This window comes from Corvus moneduloides, chromosome 29 (genome assembly GCF_009650955.1).
Source record: "Corvus moneduloides isolate bCorMon1 chromosome 29, bCorMon1.pri, whole genome shotgun sequence".
In the NCBI taxonomy this organism is placed as follows: Eukaryota; Metazoa; Chordata; class Aves; order Passeriformes; family Corvidae; genus Corvus; species Corvus moneduloides.
This window is the reverse complement of record NC_045504.1, coordinates 2,545,443-2,564,904: the sequence shown is the minus strand read 5'-3', so window position 1 is coordinate 2,564,904 and position 19,462 is coordinate 2,545,443. Positions and strand designations below refer to the sequence as shown.

The 19,462-nt window shown below is 49.3% G+C and overlaps 3 protein-coding genes across 3 annotated transcripts; 1 reads left to right on the top strand and 2 right to left on the bottom strand.

The window, feature by feature from the left end:
* Positions 1 to 11,991: 11,991 nt before the first annotated feature.
* Positions 11,992 to 12,318, bottom strand: LOC116436356 (feather beta keratin-like). Its single transcript, XM_032093390.1, has one exon. It carries the CDS (start codon positions 12,316 to 12,318, stop codon positions 11,992 to 11,994), a length of 327 nt encoding a protein of 108 aa, XP_031949281.1.
* A 3,305-nt stretch (positions 12,319 to 15,623) lies between these two features.
* On the top strand, positions 15,624 to 15,953 carry LOC116436548 (scale keratin-like). The gene has a single exon (XM_032093763.1). It carries the CDS (start codon positions 15,624 to 15,626, stop codon positions 15,951 to 15,953), a length of 330 nt encoding a protein of 109 aa, XP_031949654.1.
* A 2,807-nt stretch (positions 15,954 to 18,760) lies between these two features.
* Positions 18,761 to 19,141, bottom strand: LOC116436551 (scale keratin-like). Its single transcript, XM_032093766.1, has one exon. The coding sequence runs from the start codon at positions 19,136 to 19,138 to the stop codon at positions 18,761 to 18,763; it is 378 nt and encodes a 125-aa protein (XP_031949657.1). The 5' UTR covers positions 19,139 to 19,141.
* Between the last annotated feature and the right edge of the window lie 321 nt (positions 19,142 to 19,462).

Genomic DNA, 19,462 nt, shown 5'->3' with positions numbered 1-19,462 from the left:
GGCCACTCCCAACACTTTCCCAGTGGTTTATTTTTTTGGCATCGCTGCTGAGATTTTAGGGAAAGCACGGGGGGGTTATTAAATCCCTTTTTATAGAGGAGATAATTGCTGCCCTCCGGGAATCGTGCTGATTCCATGGAGGAGCTTGGATGGGATCCAGCTCTTGGTATCTCCCTCCACGTCTGGCATAAATTATAGGATTTCCTCAACCCCAAAGGGAGGTTTTGATGTTTGGCTGCCCTGAGATCGATTAAATAACTCAAATAAATAACAAATAATTAAATTTGGTCTGGCAGCAGGAAAAAAAAAGGAGACAAGGAAGGAAGAAGAGATCATTGGGAGGGGAATTAATTTGGATTTTGAGGGAGGGACACTCAGAAGTAATAAAGTGTCAGGAGAGTTTATAAAAATTAAACGTTCGGAAAGTCTGGGATTTTTGGATCCATTTGGGGCTCCACAAAATTCCATGGCTTTATAAATATTAAATGTTCGGGAAGTCCGGGATTTTTGGATCCATTTGGGCCTCCACAACCGGGTTTATACAATTTCCATAAATCCCTCTCCTCTTTTCGTAGGCTGCTGGTTTGTGCTGAGAAGGAAAAGCCCTCGGGGAAGGCAATTCCTGCTGGATTGTGCAGGATTTGTTCCTTTAGGGTGTCCCACGGAACGGGAGCATCCAACAATTATCGGGATTTACGGGCTCAGTAAGGAGATAATGAGCCCGTAAATGCTAATCCCAAATCTGCTGCTGGTTCCTCAGAGCGGCCCGGAATTCTTTCATTCCTGCCCAATATTTTCCCTGATTTATCCTCCCCGCACATTCCAAACTTCCAGAACTCGACTTCCCCTCCTCAAGCACGAGTTTTAGTGCAAAATGAGAGAAAACAAAGCTGAGATTTTCCTCAGACCCCGAACTCAGGGCAGCCGGTTGGGTTCCCTCTGTAATCCACAAAAAAAGGGGAGGATTTTGGGATCTCCATTCTCGGGCTGCTCGGAGGCATTTTTGGGGGGTGTCCCCCTTTCTCCGCGGGCGATTTTGAACCAGCTGGGCGGGTTTGGGGTCACTGAGTCACCCCCAAATCCTAACAAAGGTCTTGGTGCGGTCGGGTCACTTCTCCTTGAATTCCTCAGGGATCAGGGACGAGCCCAGGAGTTTGGGATATCAACACACCCCTGGCACCTCCATCATTATCTTATCTCTTATCTCCGAGGCTGGCTGAAGGCAGCGTCCCCTCGAGATAAGGATAAAGGTGATAAGAACCGCGCTGCTACGGAGGCTCTGAGGGGTTTGGGTGTGAGAGGGACACGGGGATGGAGCGAGGAAAGGCTGGAGATTGGGATTGGAGATCGGGATTGCCCAGGCTGGGGAGGAGAAACTTTGGGGTGACCTAATTGTGGCTTCCAGGACCTGAAGGAGCCGACAAAAAAAAAAAAAAAAACCAAAACCAAAACCAAACCAAACCAAAACCAAAAACCAAAACAAAAACAAAACGAACAAACAAACAAACAAAAACAAAACAAAAAAAAAAAAAAACAAGGGAAGAGGCAATTTCCAAGGGATGGAGGGGCAGGATAATGGAATTTCACCTCAGCATCTTTTAGAAGTGAGCGGCCCTGAAATACGTCGGGCATTTGCAGAGGCAAAACATTTCTATCCCCAAAATTGTGTAAAATTCCTCTTTAGATTTGGGAAAACTTCGGCTTAAATGCCCCGGTGTTGAAGGAATCCAAATCCTGCGGTTTGAGGATAAATAAATCCGTGGGCTCTCAATTTCTTTGGTGAATTATAAATTTCTTTGCACCAGGGATAATAACAAAATTATCCCTGGAGAAGGAGGGTTTATATAAATTATGCTCTATGTTTTTAATTCGAAAAGATTAATTCAGCTGCCGGGCTGGGTTTTAAACTTTTTTAACGGCATAAACTCCGATTTTAAACTGGGTTAATCCCCTTATGCGTCTCTTCCATTGATAAAACAAATTTTCACCCTACAAAGACCAGAAGTTCGTAAGATTTGAGGAAAAAGAATGGGTTTTATGTCAAAGAAAATAACCTTGACCTGCAGAGCTCTGCGGGGTGTCCTTCAGAGGAAAAAGAGATCAGGTTTTAAAGTGAAACTATTACTCATTATCAAGTCCTGAACGTGCAGCAACCCGTCATTAATTTGATGACAGCAGAGCGCTTTAATAGCACCGAGGCGCTTTGAAGTCCTTAAATCCGGGGGGAGAGAAGAATTAAAATAAAATAAAATGAAATAAAATAAAATAAAATATTAAAAAATAAATTAGACAAAATATTTAAAAATATTTTAAAATAAAATAAAATTAGATAAAATATTTTAAAATAAATAAAATAAAATATAAAAAATAAATAAAATAAAATAAAGTAAAATATAAAAAATGAAATAAATAAAATAAAATAAAATAAAATAAAATAAAAATAAATTAAATTAAATTAAATTAAATTAAATTAAATAGGAACGACTCCGGGAAGTGTCGCCTTCCTCAGAACCATCCCACGGGATTGGAGCCCTGCCAGAAAATCCGGGGTGGAAATCAGGCAGGGGAGAGGAAGGTGCCCAAATTCTGCTTCCTCCTGCCCCATCCCGGAGTTCGTGCCTGGAAAATGGGAGTTTTCCGTGGTTTTCATGGAATTATGGAACGGTTTGGGTTGGAAGGACCTTAAAGAGATGCAGTTCCCGGGTAGGGACATTTTCCCGCTGTCCCAGGTGGCTCCAACACAGCCTTGGATGCTTCCAGGGATGGGGAATCCATGGAATAACCTGAGCCAGGGCCTCCCCTCCCTCCCACGGGAAGGATTTATCCCTAATTGCTGACCTAAACCTCTGGAACGTGTCGCTCCTGCTCTGTGACCACAGGGTGGACCCGATGATCTCCAGGTCTTTTCCAACCTAAATAATTCCCTGATCCCTGCCACAGCGATCCCGGAGCATCCCACATCCCTTGGCAGATGGATATCGCTCCGCGGGGCTCGCAATTAACACCCACCGCGGACAGGGGTAATTAGAGGGCTCCGGAACGAGCCGACAACCCCCGATTTGCAGCTAAATGAGATAAAAATCAGCGACAAATCGGGCCCGGAGCCTCGGGGCGCTGCAGGAACGGGATAAAAGCGCTCGCAGCTCAGGGCTGTTCATCCGCTTCTCCCAACTTTCCCTCTCCGCTGGAATCAGGTGAGCCCGGGCTCATTCTTTGAACACTTAGAGCTTTTATTTTAATGTAAAACTCTGTTTTTATCTCTTATTTTAGTGCAAAGCTTTGCTATTATCTTTTATTTCAGTGTAAAACTCTGTTTTTATCTCATTTTAGTGTAAAGCTTTGCTGTTATCTTTTATTTCAGTGTAAAACTCTGGTTTTATCTCTTGTTTTAGTGTGAAGCTTTGCTGTTATCTTTCCAGTGTAAAACTCTGTTTTTCTCTCTTCTTTTAGTGTGAAGCTTTGCTGTCGAGCTCTTTGCTGCTACAAACGCTCCACTGAGAGCTTTGAAAATGCTGAATCTGGGGGGGTAAACTGAGATTTAGGGCCCTCCAAGGCTTTTAAACACTTTGCACTGAGCACAGGGCGGGTTTAAACTCTCTCCGGCGCTTAAACAGCCTCACTTTGAATTTTAGGATGGTTATTTTGCAACTCTTCGCCGTGAGCTGCGCCCCAATTTGAAGGTGATGGGCGTCCTGATTTCCCCGCTGTGTTTTAGGCTCGGACCTGACCTAAACCCTCTCGCGGGCTTTGCAGAGCCGTGTCTCACTGCGGGGACCTGTGCCAGCCCCTGACCAACGCCTGCAGCGAGCTCTGCGTGACTCCAAGGCCGTCATTTACCCCCCGCCCGTCGTCCTGACCTTCCCGGGGCCGGTCCTCAGCTCCTGCCCCCAGGAAAGCGGCGTGGGAAGCTGCAGCCCCCTCGCCCTCGGCCGCTCCGTGGGCTCCGGGGGTTCTTTGGGGTACCGGGGTTATGGGAATGCTGTCGGCTTGAGGGGCTCCATCCTCTTCGGAGGCTCCTCCAATGCCTACGGGGGTGCCTGGAATTCCAGCCGGTCCTCCAATTGCGGGTGTTCCTCGCTGGGAAGGGGGAATTGCGGCCCTTTCCTGCGCCGCCAGTACAGCTCCTGCAGCCGAGGGAGTTGTGGCTCCTGGTGAAAACTTCCCGGGGATTCAGTTCCAGGGATGTGGGGCTTGAATTGTGGGGCGGCGCTAAGGAAAGCAGGAATTCTTGTAGGGATTTGGGGTATTAAAGGTCCTGAGGTGTCTGTGTTAATTCTCTGTTGTTGTGAGTCTTGGCTCTGCTTCTCGTGCAAATTAAAAACCATTTATTGCACCACCCTGGCCTGGGGTTTATTCCACCTCTCATCCTCCTGAGCTCCCTCATTTCCCTCCCAGATACTCAATTTAATTCCCTGAATCACTGATGGCGGTTTCCTTCCAGCCACAAGTTCTGGGTAACTTCGTAAAGGGGGAATTTTGGCCCTTCAGTATCAGAAACAATAAAATCCCTCGATATCCGGAGAAAATCGAGCTGTGTACACACACCCTGCCCGTGCAGAGGCTGGAGCCAAGAGTTTTCCGGGATAGACTGGAAATCCATTCCTTTGGAATGAGCAGGAGCCTCGAGGGAGAAAAGAACACTTTTAAAGTGTCGTTAAGACACTGAGGTCAACTCCTTCCTCTTCCTGAGATGCTGACGGGATGGAGAGAATCCCTGATCCCACAGTTCAGTGCAGTTATTTAATTCCAGAATCCTTTAGAATGGAAAAGAACCCCCAACTTTGATGGACCAACATCATTTCACCCAGCCCAGAGCCCCGAGTGTCACCTCCAGGGGTCCCTCGGACACCTCCGGGGATGGCCACTCCAACCTTCCCTGGGCAGCCCCTCCCAAGGCATGGCCGCCCTTTCCGGGAGGGATTTTCCCAAATATCCACCCTGAGCCTCCCCTGGCACAGCTCGAGGCCGTTCCCTCTTGTCCTGTTCCTGTTCCCTGCGATCAGATCCCAAATCCCCCCCTGGAAGAGCCCGAAATTCCCCCCTGAGCCTCCTTCTCCCACCCTTTTCACCTGGAATCCTTCCAGAAAATTTTAGGAACATCCCCATGCTGTGGATGAAGGGACAACGCCCCAGCAGCCCCCATAACTTTTTCTTTGCTGTGGTTTTACACCCCCACGAGCCTGGGGCTCAAATCAGGCCCCATCTGAGCATCCTTGGCCCGGAATTTCCAGAAATTTCAGGAGAAAAGGAAACCAGAAAAACAAACAAAAAAAAAAAAAATCGTTGCAGTGCAACATCATCTTTAATTGAAACAGGACCAGGATTTCATGGGAGCAGCGCCTGCTCCAGGATCCACATTCCCAGGTTCTGCTGCTGCCCACCGGGATCCTGCTCCTCTCACAGCCTCTGCTCCCTCGTGGATCTGGATTTTCCTGGGTCTGGGTTTCCCTGGGTCTGCATTCCCAGGGAATCCCCGCAGGGCTCAGCAGCTCCCACGGTAATACCGGGAGTACCGGGAATAGCAGGGGTAGGAATAGCGAGAATAGCAGGAGGAGGAATTCTGGCCACCAAAAGAGGCTCCAGGCTCGCAGGAGCCAAAGGAGCTTCCCATTCCCGATGGGAATGCGGATCCCACGACGCTCTCCTGGGGGCAGGAGCTGAGGATGGGCCCCGGGAAGGTGATGACCACGGGCGGAGGGTAGACCACGGCCCGCGAGTCCCCGCAGGAGGTGGCGCAGGGCTGGCTCCAGGCGCTGGCCAGGGGCTGGGGACAGGACACCTCGCAGAGCTGCTGGAAGGACATCGCGGGGGCTGGAGGTGACCCTGGGACACAGAGAGGGGACAACGTGGGGGACAGAGCAGGGGAGGGCAGAGGGGAGCCCTTATTTATTCAAAAATTCGTGTTTTCAACATTCGTATTTCCAATATTTGTATTTCAAAAAGTCGTATTTCAAAAAGTCGTATTTCAAAAAGTCGTATTTCAAAAATTCGTATCTCCAATATCCGTATTTTTTAAATCATATTTCCACTATTCATATTTTCATATCTCAAAAATTCCTATTTCTAATACTTCTTTTCAATATTCGTATTTCCAATATTAATATTTCCAAAATTCATATTTAAATTTTCATCTTGCCAATATTCCTATCTAAAAATTAGTATTTACAATATTGATCTATTCAATATTCATATTTTCAAATATCCATATTTCCAAAATTCATATTTAAATTTTCATATTTCCACTATTCCTATTAAAAATTAATATTTACACCATTGATCTTTTCAATACCCATATTTCAAATATTCATATTTCCAAAATTCATATTTAAAATGTCATATTTCCAATAATCCTATTAAAATTTAATATTTACAATATTAATATTTTCATTATTCATATTTCCAAATTTCATATTTCCAACATTCATATTTCCAATATTCATACTTCCAACATTCATATCTCCAATATTCATATTCCAAAATTTACTCCTCTATAGCTAAAGAGAAAGTGTTTTTTGCAGTTCCTATGAAGAAATAATGAAGACTAAACTCTTAAAAATCAACAACATCTTGTTAAGATCAGGTGAAAATTAACAATTAACCTGGCAATAAAATATTGATTCCAAACTCAGCCACCTGGGATAGGGGAGGACGTCCCTGCCCACTGGAATGGGATGAGCTTTAAGATCCCTTCCAACCCAAACCAACCCATGATTCCTTGAATCCATCCCTGCCAAATCCCAACCACCCCAAACCCTGCCAGGATGGAAGAAATTAGAGAATATGCATTTTTAAATGAATATTCTTAAAATAAAAAGATCTGTTTAGTGCTCAAATGAACGCATTAAACAACCATTCTATAATCGCATAAAACCCAAACTTTCAGGTCCCTTCCAACCCACGGCGTTACCAATCTCATTAAAACGACTTCTAAGCCGGACTTACTCAGGTCAGCACCAAGAAGGAGCGCAGGAGAGTGAAGGGTTCCGTTTTCCAAGGACTTTTATACCCTTCTGCAGGGTCTGAGCCACGCTTGGGGCACGCGGCCCTTCCCAAACTTCCCCGGATTTGTCACTCCAGGGGCGGAGGAATCCCGGCACATTGGGCAATTCTTGTTTATTGGGATGGTATCACCGCCAGGGCAGCGAGCTTTCATCTCAAAAGGGGATTCACCCTTCGCTTCTTCTTCCTCATCCCAGGAGTTCACTTCCTTCTTCCACTTTTCCCAGCTTCAGAGCAGAAAACCCCCAAATGTAACATTTTTAACAACTCTTTTGTACTGAAACATCACAGGGGTTTGAATTCAATCCATTTACAGCTGGAAAATCCCATTCAGCTCCTCTCGCGGCGTAAGGAGCACAGAGCGGAGAGGGGGGTCAGTTCTGGAGTCCGTTCTGGGGTCCTTCTGCGCCGGAACTTGATGACTTTGAACTAATTAAAAATCAAAATAATTGCTCGCACAGCTGCGGGTGACTGGGGAGCTGATTTAGATCGCCCGTGGCCATTCCCTCCTGCAGCAGGAGCCGCGTCCCTGCCCCGCCAGGAGCTGGAATCGGCATTCCTGAGGGTTTTCCGAGTGGGATGGGAATGCTTTCTTTCCTTTATTATAAACACAGACGTTGCCCCGGCCTCGCTGCTGAATTCATCAGGGTGATTACACCACGGAGAACAGAAATAAAATCAAGTCTAGACCCGGGGAAAGATAAAGATTGAGGCACAGCGGGCTGGGATGAATTTCCAGCCGGGAAATGACCTTGGCCGGGAATTTGGGGAGAGGTTTTTTGATGCCCTCGTTGCCCTTGGGGTGGAGACATCCCACCCTGGGCACTCCTGGGGAGGAGAATCCTCCCTTTCACCCAACCCAAACGCGTCCGGTTTCGTTTCGTGCTCCCTGAGCTCTGTTTCTGCGGTATCCGAGCGCCAGCCCCATTTCCAGGAGATGATGGAGTTATAATTACAATTAATCGCGCTGACAAGTCCCAGCCGTGCCCGACATCTCCTCCCAGAGGCTGCCTGCATTGCCATGGGATGTTTTGTAAATCCTCTGGGCCTCTCTTTAATCATCTCTGCCAGAACAAAAAAATCATCAGCGGAGCCTCCCGTGATTCCCCGTCTTGCGTGGGAGTCGAGGGCCTGGAAGAGCAATTTTTACCTGCTGGGAAAACATGATTATGACAAATTAATGCTTAATAAAGTGGGATTTTCTGTGGGCTCAGCACCTTCCAGGGGGAAGTCTGGACGGGGCGCGGGGTCCTGAGTCAGGATGACGATGGGGGAAGCCAAGGGAAGCAACGATCTCTGTCAAAAACATCTCCAAATTCCTGAATCATTGTTTTTTTTTTTTCCTTCATCCTCATCCCAAAACCTTCCTTCTCCTCCTCCTCAGACGCTGGGAATGATCCCTGGATTTCTGTTTAACTTCTTCCCTGGAAATCGCATTTCCTTTCTGCTCACACCTGCTCCAGCTGCTGCCAAAACAATTTCATTTTAATTCCCCAATCCTCCCTTCTCCATCTCGGTGTTTTCTTATCTTGAGACAACATCAAACCCTTGTTTCTCCTCCACCTTGCACCTAACCCCTCATTTGTCCAACACCCCGCAGGAATTGGGTAATTTTTCGTGCCAGTTTCTTCACGGGGGTTATTAAAATCTGAGGTGAAATCCCAGCCCCAGCTGTTGATTCAGTGGAAAAGGAGATCCAGGGAGGAGCCCTCGGCACACCAAGGCCTCACTCTTTCATCTCCTGCCCCGGCTCTGAGTCAGGGACCTTTGTTTGGGGCCCTATGAGAAACATAAACAGGAGATGGAGAGGCCAATCCACGGGGAGATGTGAAATTGTAGGATTTTAATAAAATTTGGAAAAATTGCTATGAAAACTCATAGCAAAATAAATCTTCAGGTCCCTCTGTCCCAGGGATTGTGCCAAAGATGGGAATCGCCCTCCCTGTTTGACATCGTAAAATCTCCGGGATTTAAAACCACTCAAGGTGGAGTTTTGGGAGAAACAATGGCCACAATTACCTTGATTGAGTGACAGAAGCAAAAAAGAAAAAGGTATTTGAGGGACAATGGGGACAAAGGAGGACAGGAATCCTTCCCTTCCCTTGGGGTGAAGTGAGGACTTGTATAAAAGCTCCTTCAGCGAGACTTTTAATCATTTATCTGCCATTCTTATCTCATCTCCTGCTGTGCGACCACGTAAGTCAGGTTTTGGGGGAGCGGGGAGGGTTTGAGCTCGAATATTGTTTCATTTATCTCAAAAAAATCCCTAAGGAGTGGTGGGAGATATTTCAAGTTTTGGAAACAGAACTACAGGAAATAAAAAAGGGTAAAACGCATTAATCCTGACATTAATTTAATTTAAAACAGCTTTACCCGGGGCACTTCAGCGTTAGATAAATAGGATCGATGAGGGCTCCCCTTTGCCCTTTTCCCAGGATGAACTTTTTGCAAATTTTGGGAGAAATTCAGAGTTTGGGTCAGCCCTGGCGCAGCTTTTCCAGCGAATTTGGGGCTGCCCCATGCCTGGAAGTGTCCAAGGCTGGGTGCCCTGCTCTGTCCCCCACGTTGTCCCCTCTCTGTGTCCCAGGGTCACCTCCAGCCCCCGCGATGTCCTTCCAGCAGCTCTGCGAGGTGTCCTGTCCCCAGCCCCTGGCCAGCGCCTGGAGCCAGCCCTGCGCCACCTCCTGCGGGGACTCGCGGGCCGTGGTCTACCCTCCGCCCGTGGTCATCACCTTCCCGGGGCCCATCCTCAGCTCCTGCCCCCAGGAGAGCGTCGTGGGATCCGCATTCCCATCGGGAATGGGAAGTTCCTTTGGCTACGGTGGTGTCCAGAACTCCTGCGAGCCCGGAGTCGCTGTTGGTGGCTGGAATTCCTCCTCCTCGTCCTGCTATTCCAGCAATTCCTCCTCCTATTCCCGAAATTCCTACCCTTGCTATTCCCGAAATTCCTACCCCGGCTATTCCCACCCTGCCAAGCCCGGCAAAGATTCCCTGGATGAGCAAATCCAGCAGAAAAAGGAGCAAATTCGCAAGCTGTGAGTGGGGAGCGCTCCGAGAGGGGCTGGGGCTGCTCCTTCATCCCGAGGAACGATCCCAGTCCCGCGATTCCCTCTGGATCGGATCCCCCGGATCACAATTCCCATCGATTGGCTCTGCCTCGGTGTAAATTTACCCGAATTCCTCTGTAATTCCCATTGGCGCTACTGCTGTGGGATAAATCCCATTTGTTGGCCCCAATAAAATCCTTTCTGCATCACAGTTTGGAGTTCTCCTCTGTTATTTGGGTGGTTTCTAAATGTTTAACCCCATTCTTCCAGGAATTGTCTCTTCCATTAATTCAGGTGCTAAAAGGACTTCCCAGGCCTTGCTATAAATCCTAAAAATTCCACAGCCCTGGAATTTATACAGACATTTACAGAATAAAACTTTATACACTTTAGACTTCAGTTTTCCCCACTTTATATAAATATATATTTACGTTTTATATCTTTTAATGCACGTCTTTACTTTTGACACACTTTATACTTTCACAGCATAAACTTTATGCAAGTTCAGGGAAGAAATTCAGAGTTTGGGGAGGCCCTGGCACAGCTTTTCCAGGGAATTCGGGGCTGCTCCATGCCTGGAAGTGTCCAAGGCTCTGATGCCAACACGCAAAATCTTGCCCTGGAGAATCCCATCGGAGGGTGATAATATTAAAAAAAAATTTTTAAAAAGGGAATTTCCGCTCTCTGTGTGTCTCTTGTATTTTGTGGATTCCAGGGAAATTCGAGGGCTGAAGAATTTCTTGGTTTTTCCCCCACCTCTGAGCAAATTCTAAAGTATAAAATACAGAAACTGGAACGGTTCCAGCTTTCCTGGAGCGCCTCTCGTTCCCGCCGGGGATAAATGTCGGGATTGGCTCGGAGAGGCTGGAATTTGATGAATCTGAACGCCATCCCAAAGTTTCCAGGGATGACCTGGCGAGGCGTGAGGGAAATCTGGGAATAGCCCAAGGACAGCAGAAGGGGCTGTGGTGCTGAGAGTCCCCGGGTGGAACCGCCCCTGTTTTATCCAAGGATTGGGCGGTTCCCTGGGAAGGTGAAATGGGGCATGCAGGGAATTTTGTGATGGATGAATCCATAAGAACATTCACTGGAAGACCCAAACCCTTACCCCCAGATCTCCACGGTAAGGGGATGGTTTGGTTCCATGGGTTAGCAGAGGTTTCATTATCCCAAAAAAAAGAGAAGAAATCCAAGAGATTTGGATGCAAACACAGGAGTTTATTGGGATGGAAGCGGAAAAGCACAAGGTGCACTCGATTCAAATTAGTACTCTAAATATTTCATTAATTAAACCAATTAATTTCCATCACATTCTTCCGGCTTGAGTCATGTTTCAAAGGGCCTGGACAAATCCCAGGGGGAGGGCACAGCTCGTCCTGTCAGACACGGAGGTATCCAAGGAAAAATCCACAAAGGGATAAAATACATGATCCCAAACAATTAAACCCATCCACGGACAAATTCCCAGGAATTCTGTGCTCAGACAACGAGGAACGCGTGGGTTGTGACCAAACAATTCGGGGCTTGAGGAGGGAAAAGGCAAATTTGGAGAAAACCGACATTGGAAACAGCAAGGGTGAGAGGAAGGGCAGCTCCTGGGGGTGCTGAGGAGCTTCCTGGGATTCCGAGCATTTCCCAGGGATTCTGAGCAGCTCCCAGGGATTCTGAGCAGCTCCCAGGGGTGTTGAGGAGCTTCCAGGGATGCTGAAGGGTTTCCAAGGATGCTGAGAAGCTCCCATGGATGCTGAGCAGCTCCCATGAATTCTGAGCAGCTCCCATGGATGCTGAGAAGCTCCCATAGATTCTGAGCATTCCCCATGGATTCTGAGCAGCTCCCAGGCCTCTCCCCAGCCCCCCGGAGCCGTGTCCCCCTGCTCAGCTGCTGCTACATCTCCTGCTGCCATTCCCCCCAGGTTCCTCCCGCCATCCATCCCTTCTTCCTGATTCAGCAGGGCCCGCAGCCCCCGGAGCGCTGGCTCCAGACATTCCTGGAGGAGGAGGAGGACAAGAAGCCCCCGTAGACCAGGGAGCCCTGCAGGCCCATGGGGCGCTCCACTCCCGATGGGAATGCGGATCCCACGACGCTCTCCTGGGGGCAGGAGCTGAGGATGGGCCCCGGGAAGGTGATGACCACGGGTGGAGGGTAGACCACGGCCCGCGAGTCCCCGCAGGAGGTGACGCAGGGCTGGCTCCAGGCGCTGGCCAGGGGCTGGGGACAGGACACCTCGCAGGGCGCAGAGCAGCGGGAGCTGAGCTGGCTGGAGAAGGACATCCTGGGAGGAGAGGGTGGAACTGCTGCGGAACGGGGAGGGAGGGAAGGAAGGAAGGAGAGAGGGTTGGAAAACTGGGCAGGATGTGCCGGGAGGGGCTGCGCTGCGAAGCTCAGATGTTTTTTCTTTCCTTTCTCCCTGTCCCCTCCTCCTCCCTCCTTTCCTCCTTCCTTCCTTCCCTCCCTCCCTCCAAAAACTCTTCAAAAACCCAGAAGATTTTTCTCTCTCTCTCTTCTCCTAGTCCCTCTCTCCTTTTCCCTCCATCTGTCCCTCCCATGCAGCTGCTCTCCAAAATCTCAGATTTTTCTTTTTCCCTTCTCCCAGTCCCTCTCTCTCTCCCCCTCCCTCCCTCCTAAGAAGCCCCCTCTCCAAAAACTCAGGATTTTCTCTCTCTCTCGCTTCTCCCTCTCCCTTTCCCTCCCTCCATCCCTCCCAGGCAGCTCCTCCCGATCTCCCCCACGGAGCGATTCCCACCCCAGCCACCCCCGAAGTATCCCCCAGACTCACTCAGATCCTGAAGAGGAGAAGCCCGAGGAGCTGTGATCCGAGGAATTCGGAGCTGGAATGTGAGGAATTGGGAGCCAGGAGCCTTTTATCCCGTCCCAGGATTGCCCGCGGGGGTTGAGACATCCCTGGTGTTTCCCAACCCTCCCCGGGCTCCGATTGTTTTATCCGGGCTCCGATTGTTTTATCCGCCTCGGGACAATTGTCAGTTTCCCCCAACACCCTCCAGTTTCTTCCTTGATTTTTTTGGAAGCAGTTTCACTTCCTGCAGCGTTTTTTTGCTGATTTTGCCAAGATGGTGAAAATGTTGGGGAATTAATTTCTTTGTGGAATTGCTTCACAGGCAGGGACAGCTTCCGTGGGCCAGGTGGCTCCAATCCGGCCTTGGACATTTTCAGGGATGGGGAATCCATGGAATATCCTGGGCCAGGCCCTCACAGGGAACAATTCCTTCCCAATATCCAACTGAAATTCCTCCTCCATCACCCATTCCCTGTGTCCTGTCCCTGTAGTTCTTCAGGAAAAGTCCCTCTCCAGCTTCCCCGGAGCCCCTGCAGATCCTGGGAGAGGCTCTGAGGTCTCCACAGGCTGAACATTCCCAACATTCCCAGCCTGGATCCACAGGGAAGGGGCTCCAATCCACTGAGCAGCTTCGTGGCTTGGGGACACCTGAACCGGGCACAGAATTCCCGGTGAGATCTCACCAGAGAGGAGCAGAGGGGAAAAATCAAACACCACGAGCTGAAACAAAGAATTTTGGGGTTTATTTGGATTGGTCCTGCCGGGCTTCTCCTTTTGCCCTTTCAGGAGGATGGGGAGGTTGGGACAGGGATGATTTCCAAGGGTTCTGTGATTCACCTGCTGGGATGTGGCGCCTCTGTCACCGTTTGGTGCCAGGTGAAGTGAAACCAGGTGTGGTTGGGGCAGGAGCAGCTCCTGGGGGTTGTGGCCCCACAAATTCTCCCTTCCCTGTTTTTTCTAATCCTGTTTTTGGTTTGGGTGGATGCTCTGAACTGTAAATTTCAAGGTTTGGGAAACAACACTTGGGGAAACCCCAAGAAAGGCTTCCTCAGGCTTCGTACCCTAACAGTTACCAACAGAAAAACCAGAATAAAATGGGCATTTTAGGACAGAAATCCCAGGTGCACTCAAAACCAGTTGCTCAAATTATAATTCCATAAAGGGGAGGGATTTTGGAGGGGAAAAGCTCATTTCTTGAGGCTGAAAAAGGCTTTGGGAATAATGCTGGGTATGGAAAATGTGGAGAAACAGCAGGAAATTTACCCAGTGAATGACTGGAGAGGGAGGAATCCGAGGAACAAATCTGCTGAAGTTGCAGCCAAACCTTTGCATCAGCTGGAGCTGCACCTGAACATTCCAAGGCTTTCCGGGGGTGATGCATGGGTCCCCTCCCTGACCTGGCTCACCCCAATCCGTGAATCCTCCTCAGTCAGCACCCCTGAGCTCAGCACTGATCCCATGGATTCCCTAAAAAGTGGACATGGATTTCTCCTGCAAAACTCCCCAGCTCCCAGGTTACTCCACCTGGACATTTCAAGCAGGAATTGGGTGTGTTCCTTGGCCAGGAGGATGGGAATGAGTTCTTCCCATTCCCAAATTTAGCAGGAAGGTGCCTATGGACGAACATGCCTCATATCAGAGTCACGGGAGTTACTGTGGGTCAATCATGGGAGAAATTGCACAATTCCCCCTTTCCTTGGCAAAAGTGGGGTGGGAGCTGAGCTATGTCAGCACCTCGTGTTTGTGGATCGAGCTCTGAGCAATCCCTGCTCTGTGAGGCAATCCCAGAAGTAGGGAAAAGCAATAATAAAAGTTCAAAAAAAAAATCGTTACTCTGCCTGAGTAATGCCGTGATGTAAAGACAACAACAATAATTGCTGAGCAAAATAATGACTTTATCTGGGGCAGTGACAGGCGGAGGGAATTTTTGTTGGATCATTCATCAGCCGTACATGTTTCAGCTCCAGCTGATTGCCCAAGGAAAGGTATAAAAACCCGCTCGGCTCTGGGCTGCTCCATCCGATCCTCCCAGCCCTCTCTGTGCTCCACAGGGGTAAGTCCAAACCTGGAATTGTTTCTGGAACTGTCAGCATCTGAAATGAGCTTTGTTCAGATCCAGAACCGTGGCGCCAGCAGGGCCAGGGTAGGGATTGTGCTGGGAATGGGGAGGGGAATGTCCAGGGCTGTGTTCAGTGCTGGACAAGCACGGAAAGAGGGACATGGAGAGGCTGCAGCGGGGCCAGAGGTGGGAACGGGGCTGGAGCAGCAGGAAAAGGGTCTGGAGAATCCTGAGGGAGCTGGGGGGGCTCATCCTGGAGAAAAGGGGGATTCAGGGGGAATTTCGGGCTCTTCCTGACTTCCCTCTTGGAGCTGTCCTGATTCCAGGAGGTGCAGAACCAGCACAGGGTGTCAGTAAATAAAACAGGGATTTCTGTTCTTCCCTCCAGTTAATCATAAAATAAACCCAGAGTCCTGTTAAGTCAGATTTCAAAAGGAACAGGGGGAAGGAGAAACGGGAACAGCAGGGACAACGTGAGGCCAAATACAGAATTATTTTACTGTTAATTATGGGGGGTTTTTGTGTCAACTTAACTCCATAATTAGGAGTCAGGAGAAATGGGAGACAAGGACATGAGAAGATGGAAAACCCCAAATTTTGAGCCTCTTTGTGACCTTTTTGCTGTCCGTTCTTTCTCTTCCCAGCCTGATCTCCATCCAGCTGGTCTCTGACCTTCCTGCTGCCTCCGGCTCGAATATTCCAGAGCTATCCCCATTCCCGAAGATGTTTTCCTACAGACAGAGCTCCAGCTCCCGCTGCCTGGCTCCCTGCGGGATCTCCTGCCCCCAGCCCGTGGCCAGCACCTGGAACCAGCCCTGTGTCACCTCCTGCGGGGACTCCAGGGCTGTCATCTACCCCCCGCCCGTGGTCATGACCTTCCCAGGCCCCATCCTCAGCTCCTGCCCCCAGGAGAGCGTCGTGGGATCCTCGGCACCGTCCAGCTCCGGGGGCTTCCTGGGATCCAGGGGCTCCTACGGATCCTACAGCTATGGGAGGTCCTACTCTTCCTATGGATCCTCTGGATATGGGTTTGGGAGCTGCAGACCCTGTTAAACACCCGAGGAATGAGGAGGAAGGAGCCAAAGGCCACCACGGAGGAAGAGGAGCCTCCACAAATCCCGGCAATTTCCTGGAGCATCCTCAGTCCCACATTTTTATGTAAATTCCTTTCATTTTTCTGACTCTTTTTTCCAGTGGCTCCTGCTGATAACAACCTCAGAATCATCCTATCCATGATTCCTGGCCGGCAGAAAGTGATGGATGAGGTTGTGTCACCTTCCCACACAGTGAAAATCCAGGAGTCACCCCTGTGGAATGCATGGCCCTGAAGCATTTCTTTCCTTGCCCCAGCAAGATTTCCCCCGGTGTTTTCCATCCCCACTGTGATATTTTGCTTTCTCCTTTCTCATTAAACCGTTGTGCATCAAACCCCAGAGTTTTCCTGTGGTTTTTATCCCTAATTTTGGGGGTTTTCCCCCATTCTGGATGAGCGTAGCAGTGTTTGCTGCCTTTCCACACCTGGAAGGTGCCCAGGTCCCTTGGGCAGGAGGAAGTGCGGTGACACAAAGTCATTCCATGAGGGATAAAGACATTTTGCAACCCTTCCAATTCCATTTGGATCTTCCCTCAGGACAGGCGTGGCTGTTCCCTGTTCCCAAAGAAAGTTAAACATGGGTGACTCGGATTATTGGTGTTTCAATCCCTGCCCCAGGCTGCAATTTAATTCCATCCCCACACGGCCATTTAATGGGGTTTTTTTCATTGTTTAAAAATAGCCTGGAATGATCTGTGGGGAAAAACTTCCCTTGGAAAACTTCCCTTGGAAATTCCCACAGGAATTTTTAACCGAAAGGCAAAACTTTTGCTGGAATTCTGTGAGTTCCTTGACCTTTCCCATTTATCTGCCTGAATGAAACGAAATTAAATTAGAGTTGTTAAGTGTTCCCTGCAGAGCAACCCCCTCTTCCCTGGGAGGGTGGGGAGGCCCTGGCACAGCTTTTCTAGGAAATTTCTGGCTGCCCCATCCCTGGAAGTGTCCAAGGCCAGGCTGGAGCGACCTGGGATTGTGGAAGGAGTCGCTGCCCATAAATGAAAGATCTTTAAGGTCCCTTCCAACCCAAACGATTTTCTGGTTCTATGGAACCCCAAAGGCCAATTCTTTACCCTTTAATTCCTTAATTCTCCCTGGGCTTGGACGAAAAAGAAAGAAAGACAGGAAAAAGATCAGGAAGTGGCTCAAAGTTTGGGGGTTTTTCTCCTCCTTTTTTCCATCTTCTGCTGCCCTTCTCTCCTCTAGAGCAGCCTCTGTTCCTTTGACTCCTGATTGTGGAGCCAATTTGATACAAAAATCACCATTTTCTGGCCACTTCAACAGAGGAATGTGTCTGACTGTGACATTTCCTGCAGTTCTTGGGCAGAATTTGAAGAAGAACGGGACAGAAAAATTCCATTGGGAGTTTGCACCTTCAGCTGAGACTCCTGATCCATCTGCCAGCCGCACAGGGAATTCCCAGGAGCGGGAAGAAAACTCTCAGGAGGAGAAAAACTCTCCTCCTGAACCCCAGAGGTCACTGCACTCTTGTCTTACCCCGTGTTCAGGTCCCAGCACGAGGGCAGTGCTGTTAATTGAGATGCAATCAGCAGCTGACTCATTAAAGGCATTGCAAAACCCAGCTCGGGCAGATCCCGGTGCCAATTAATCCTCTAGTGTTTGATTTCAATACTGTGTTTAATGGGTTTTGGGTGCTCCAGGCTGGCAAATTCCCTGCAGGCACAAAGGCCCAGGGGTGGATTCCACCTTTCTTCCAGGGCCAGATTCTGGTGGGATTGGCAAAGGGAGGATTTGCTTTTTCTCGGTTTTGCGATTGGAGGAGCTGCACTTTGATTTTTCAGGTGTTTTGTATGAAATTCTCCATCAGACACACCAAAGAAAAGTTTCTTTTTTATCTCATTCCCTCTTTTTTTACTTAAAACCCAAATAATTTAATAGGAATGTCTGGAATCTTTTAATTTTTGCAGTGTTCAAGGGGCTTTGAGCGATCTGATCTAGTGAGAGAACAGCCCGTGACAGAGGGGTGGGACTGGATGACCTTTGGAGGTCCTTCCCAATCCAAACCACTCCTCGATTCCGGAATTCCTTGTTAAATAAAATAACAGATTAATTCTACCTGTTAAATTCCCTATGTCCCATCAATTTTGCCCACGCAGGGGGTCAAAGTTTGGACTCGATGGCCTTTTCCAACCTTAATGACTCCGGAATTCTGTTATTTAATTTTTTTTTTTTTTTTAACCTTCAAAGAATGGAAAACTGCTACCGAGGGGTTTCGTTATGGAAACATTTGGGACACCTTGGAAAATCAGGCCGTGGTCCTCCTCAGGGAGCAGCCTGGACCTGCCTGTGGGGAGATCACCCAGGCCAGGCTGTGGGTGAAGGGAAAAAAGGGGGGAAAAGGGAAACCAGGAGGCTGCTGTGTGATGCAACAAAGTTTTAATGAGCGAGAAATGACCCTTTGTAAAGCCAGAGATCACAGAACGCGGAAAATCCATTCCCGGACAATTTCGGGCAAAGTCCAACCAAAGTCCTGCTCCGAGACGTCCTCAGCTGGCTCCTCCTGGCTGTTGTGCAGCTGGTGCAGAGGATATTGGTCATTGTGGGTGATATCCATAGGGAATGGGCTGTCCCACGCTGGTCCAATAAACCGGGAATGCCAGAACAGGCAGTGAGAGCAAACAACGAGGAGATGCCGAACAAGAAGTAGGAGAAAGATGGGGAATGCGAAGGGGCTGTGGGAACTCTGACCCCTCACCCTCGTGGCCGTGGATTTGGGCATTCCTGGGATTCCCTGGAGGGTCCCGTGCCCTCAGCAAGGCCCGCAGGAGCCGCGGAAGAGGCGGCTGAAGCGGCGGGATGAGGAGGGGCCGCAGGGGCTGCAGGAGCCGCTGCCCAGCGCTGAGATCCCATATCCAGAGCGAGCGCCGTATCCCAGGAAAGCCCCAGTGCCGTAGAGACCCCCATAGCCCAGGGAGCCGCCAAAGGCCGGTGCTCCAGCAGATCCCACCACGGCTTGCTGCGGGAAGGAGCTGAGGATGGGGCCGGGGAAGGTGACCACCACGGGGGGCGGCTGGATGAGGGCGGTGGAGTCAGGACACTGGCGGACACACGGCTGGTTGCAGCTGTTGGCCACGGGCTGGGGGCAGGCGATGCCGCCGGTGGTGGGGCACAGGTCGTAGCAGGACATTTTCTGGCAGGGGTGGAGGCGGTCCTGGAATACAGAGAAGGAGCTGCTGAAAACTGGGAAAGGGCAGGTGGAGCTTTGGGGGAGTTGGGGAATGGGGGAAAACATCCCCAGGTGAAAAATTGGGATGGGACAGAAGCACGCTTGGTGTTGGGAGAGGTGGGATGGCCAAATTTCCCTAATTCAGTCATGAAATGAAACACAGGAAAATTCAATGTTTTAAAGCTTGTGACTTCCTACATTTTCACTCTGCTGTCGATCCAAGAATGGCCAAATACAAATTACAGGGAAATAAATCCTTCCTAAATAAAAGATGTCTCAAATCCT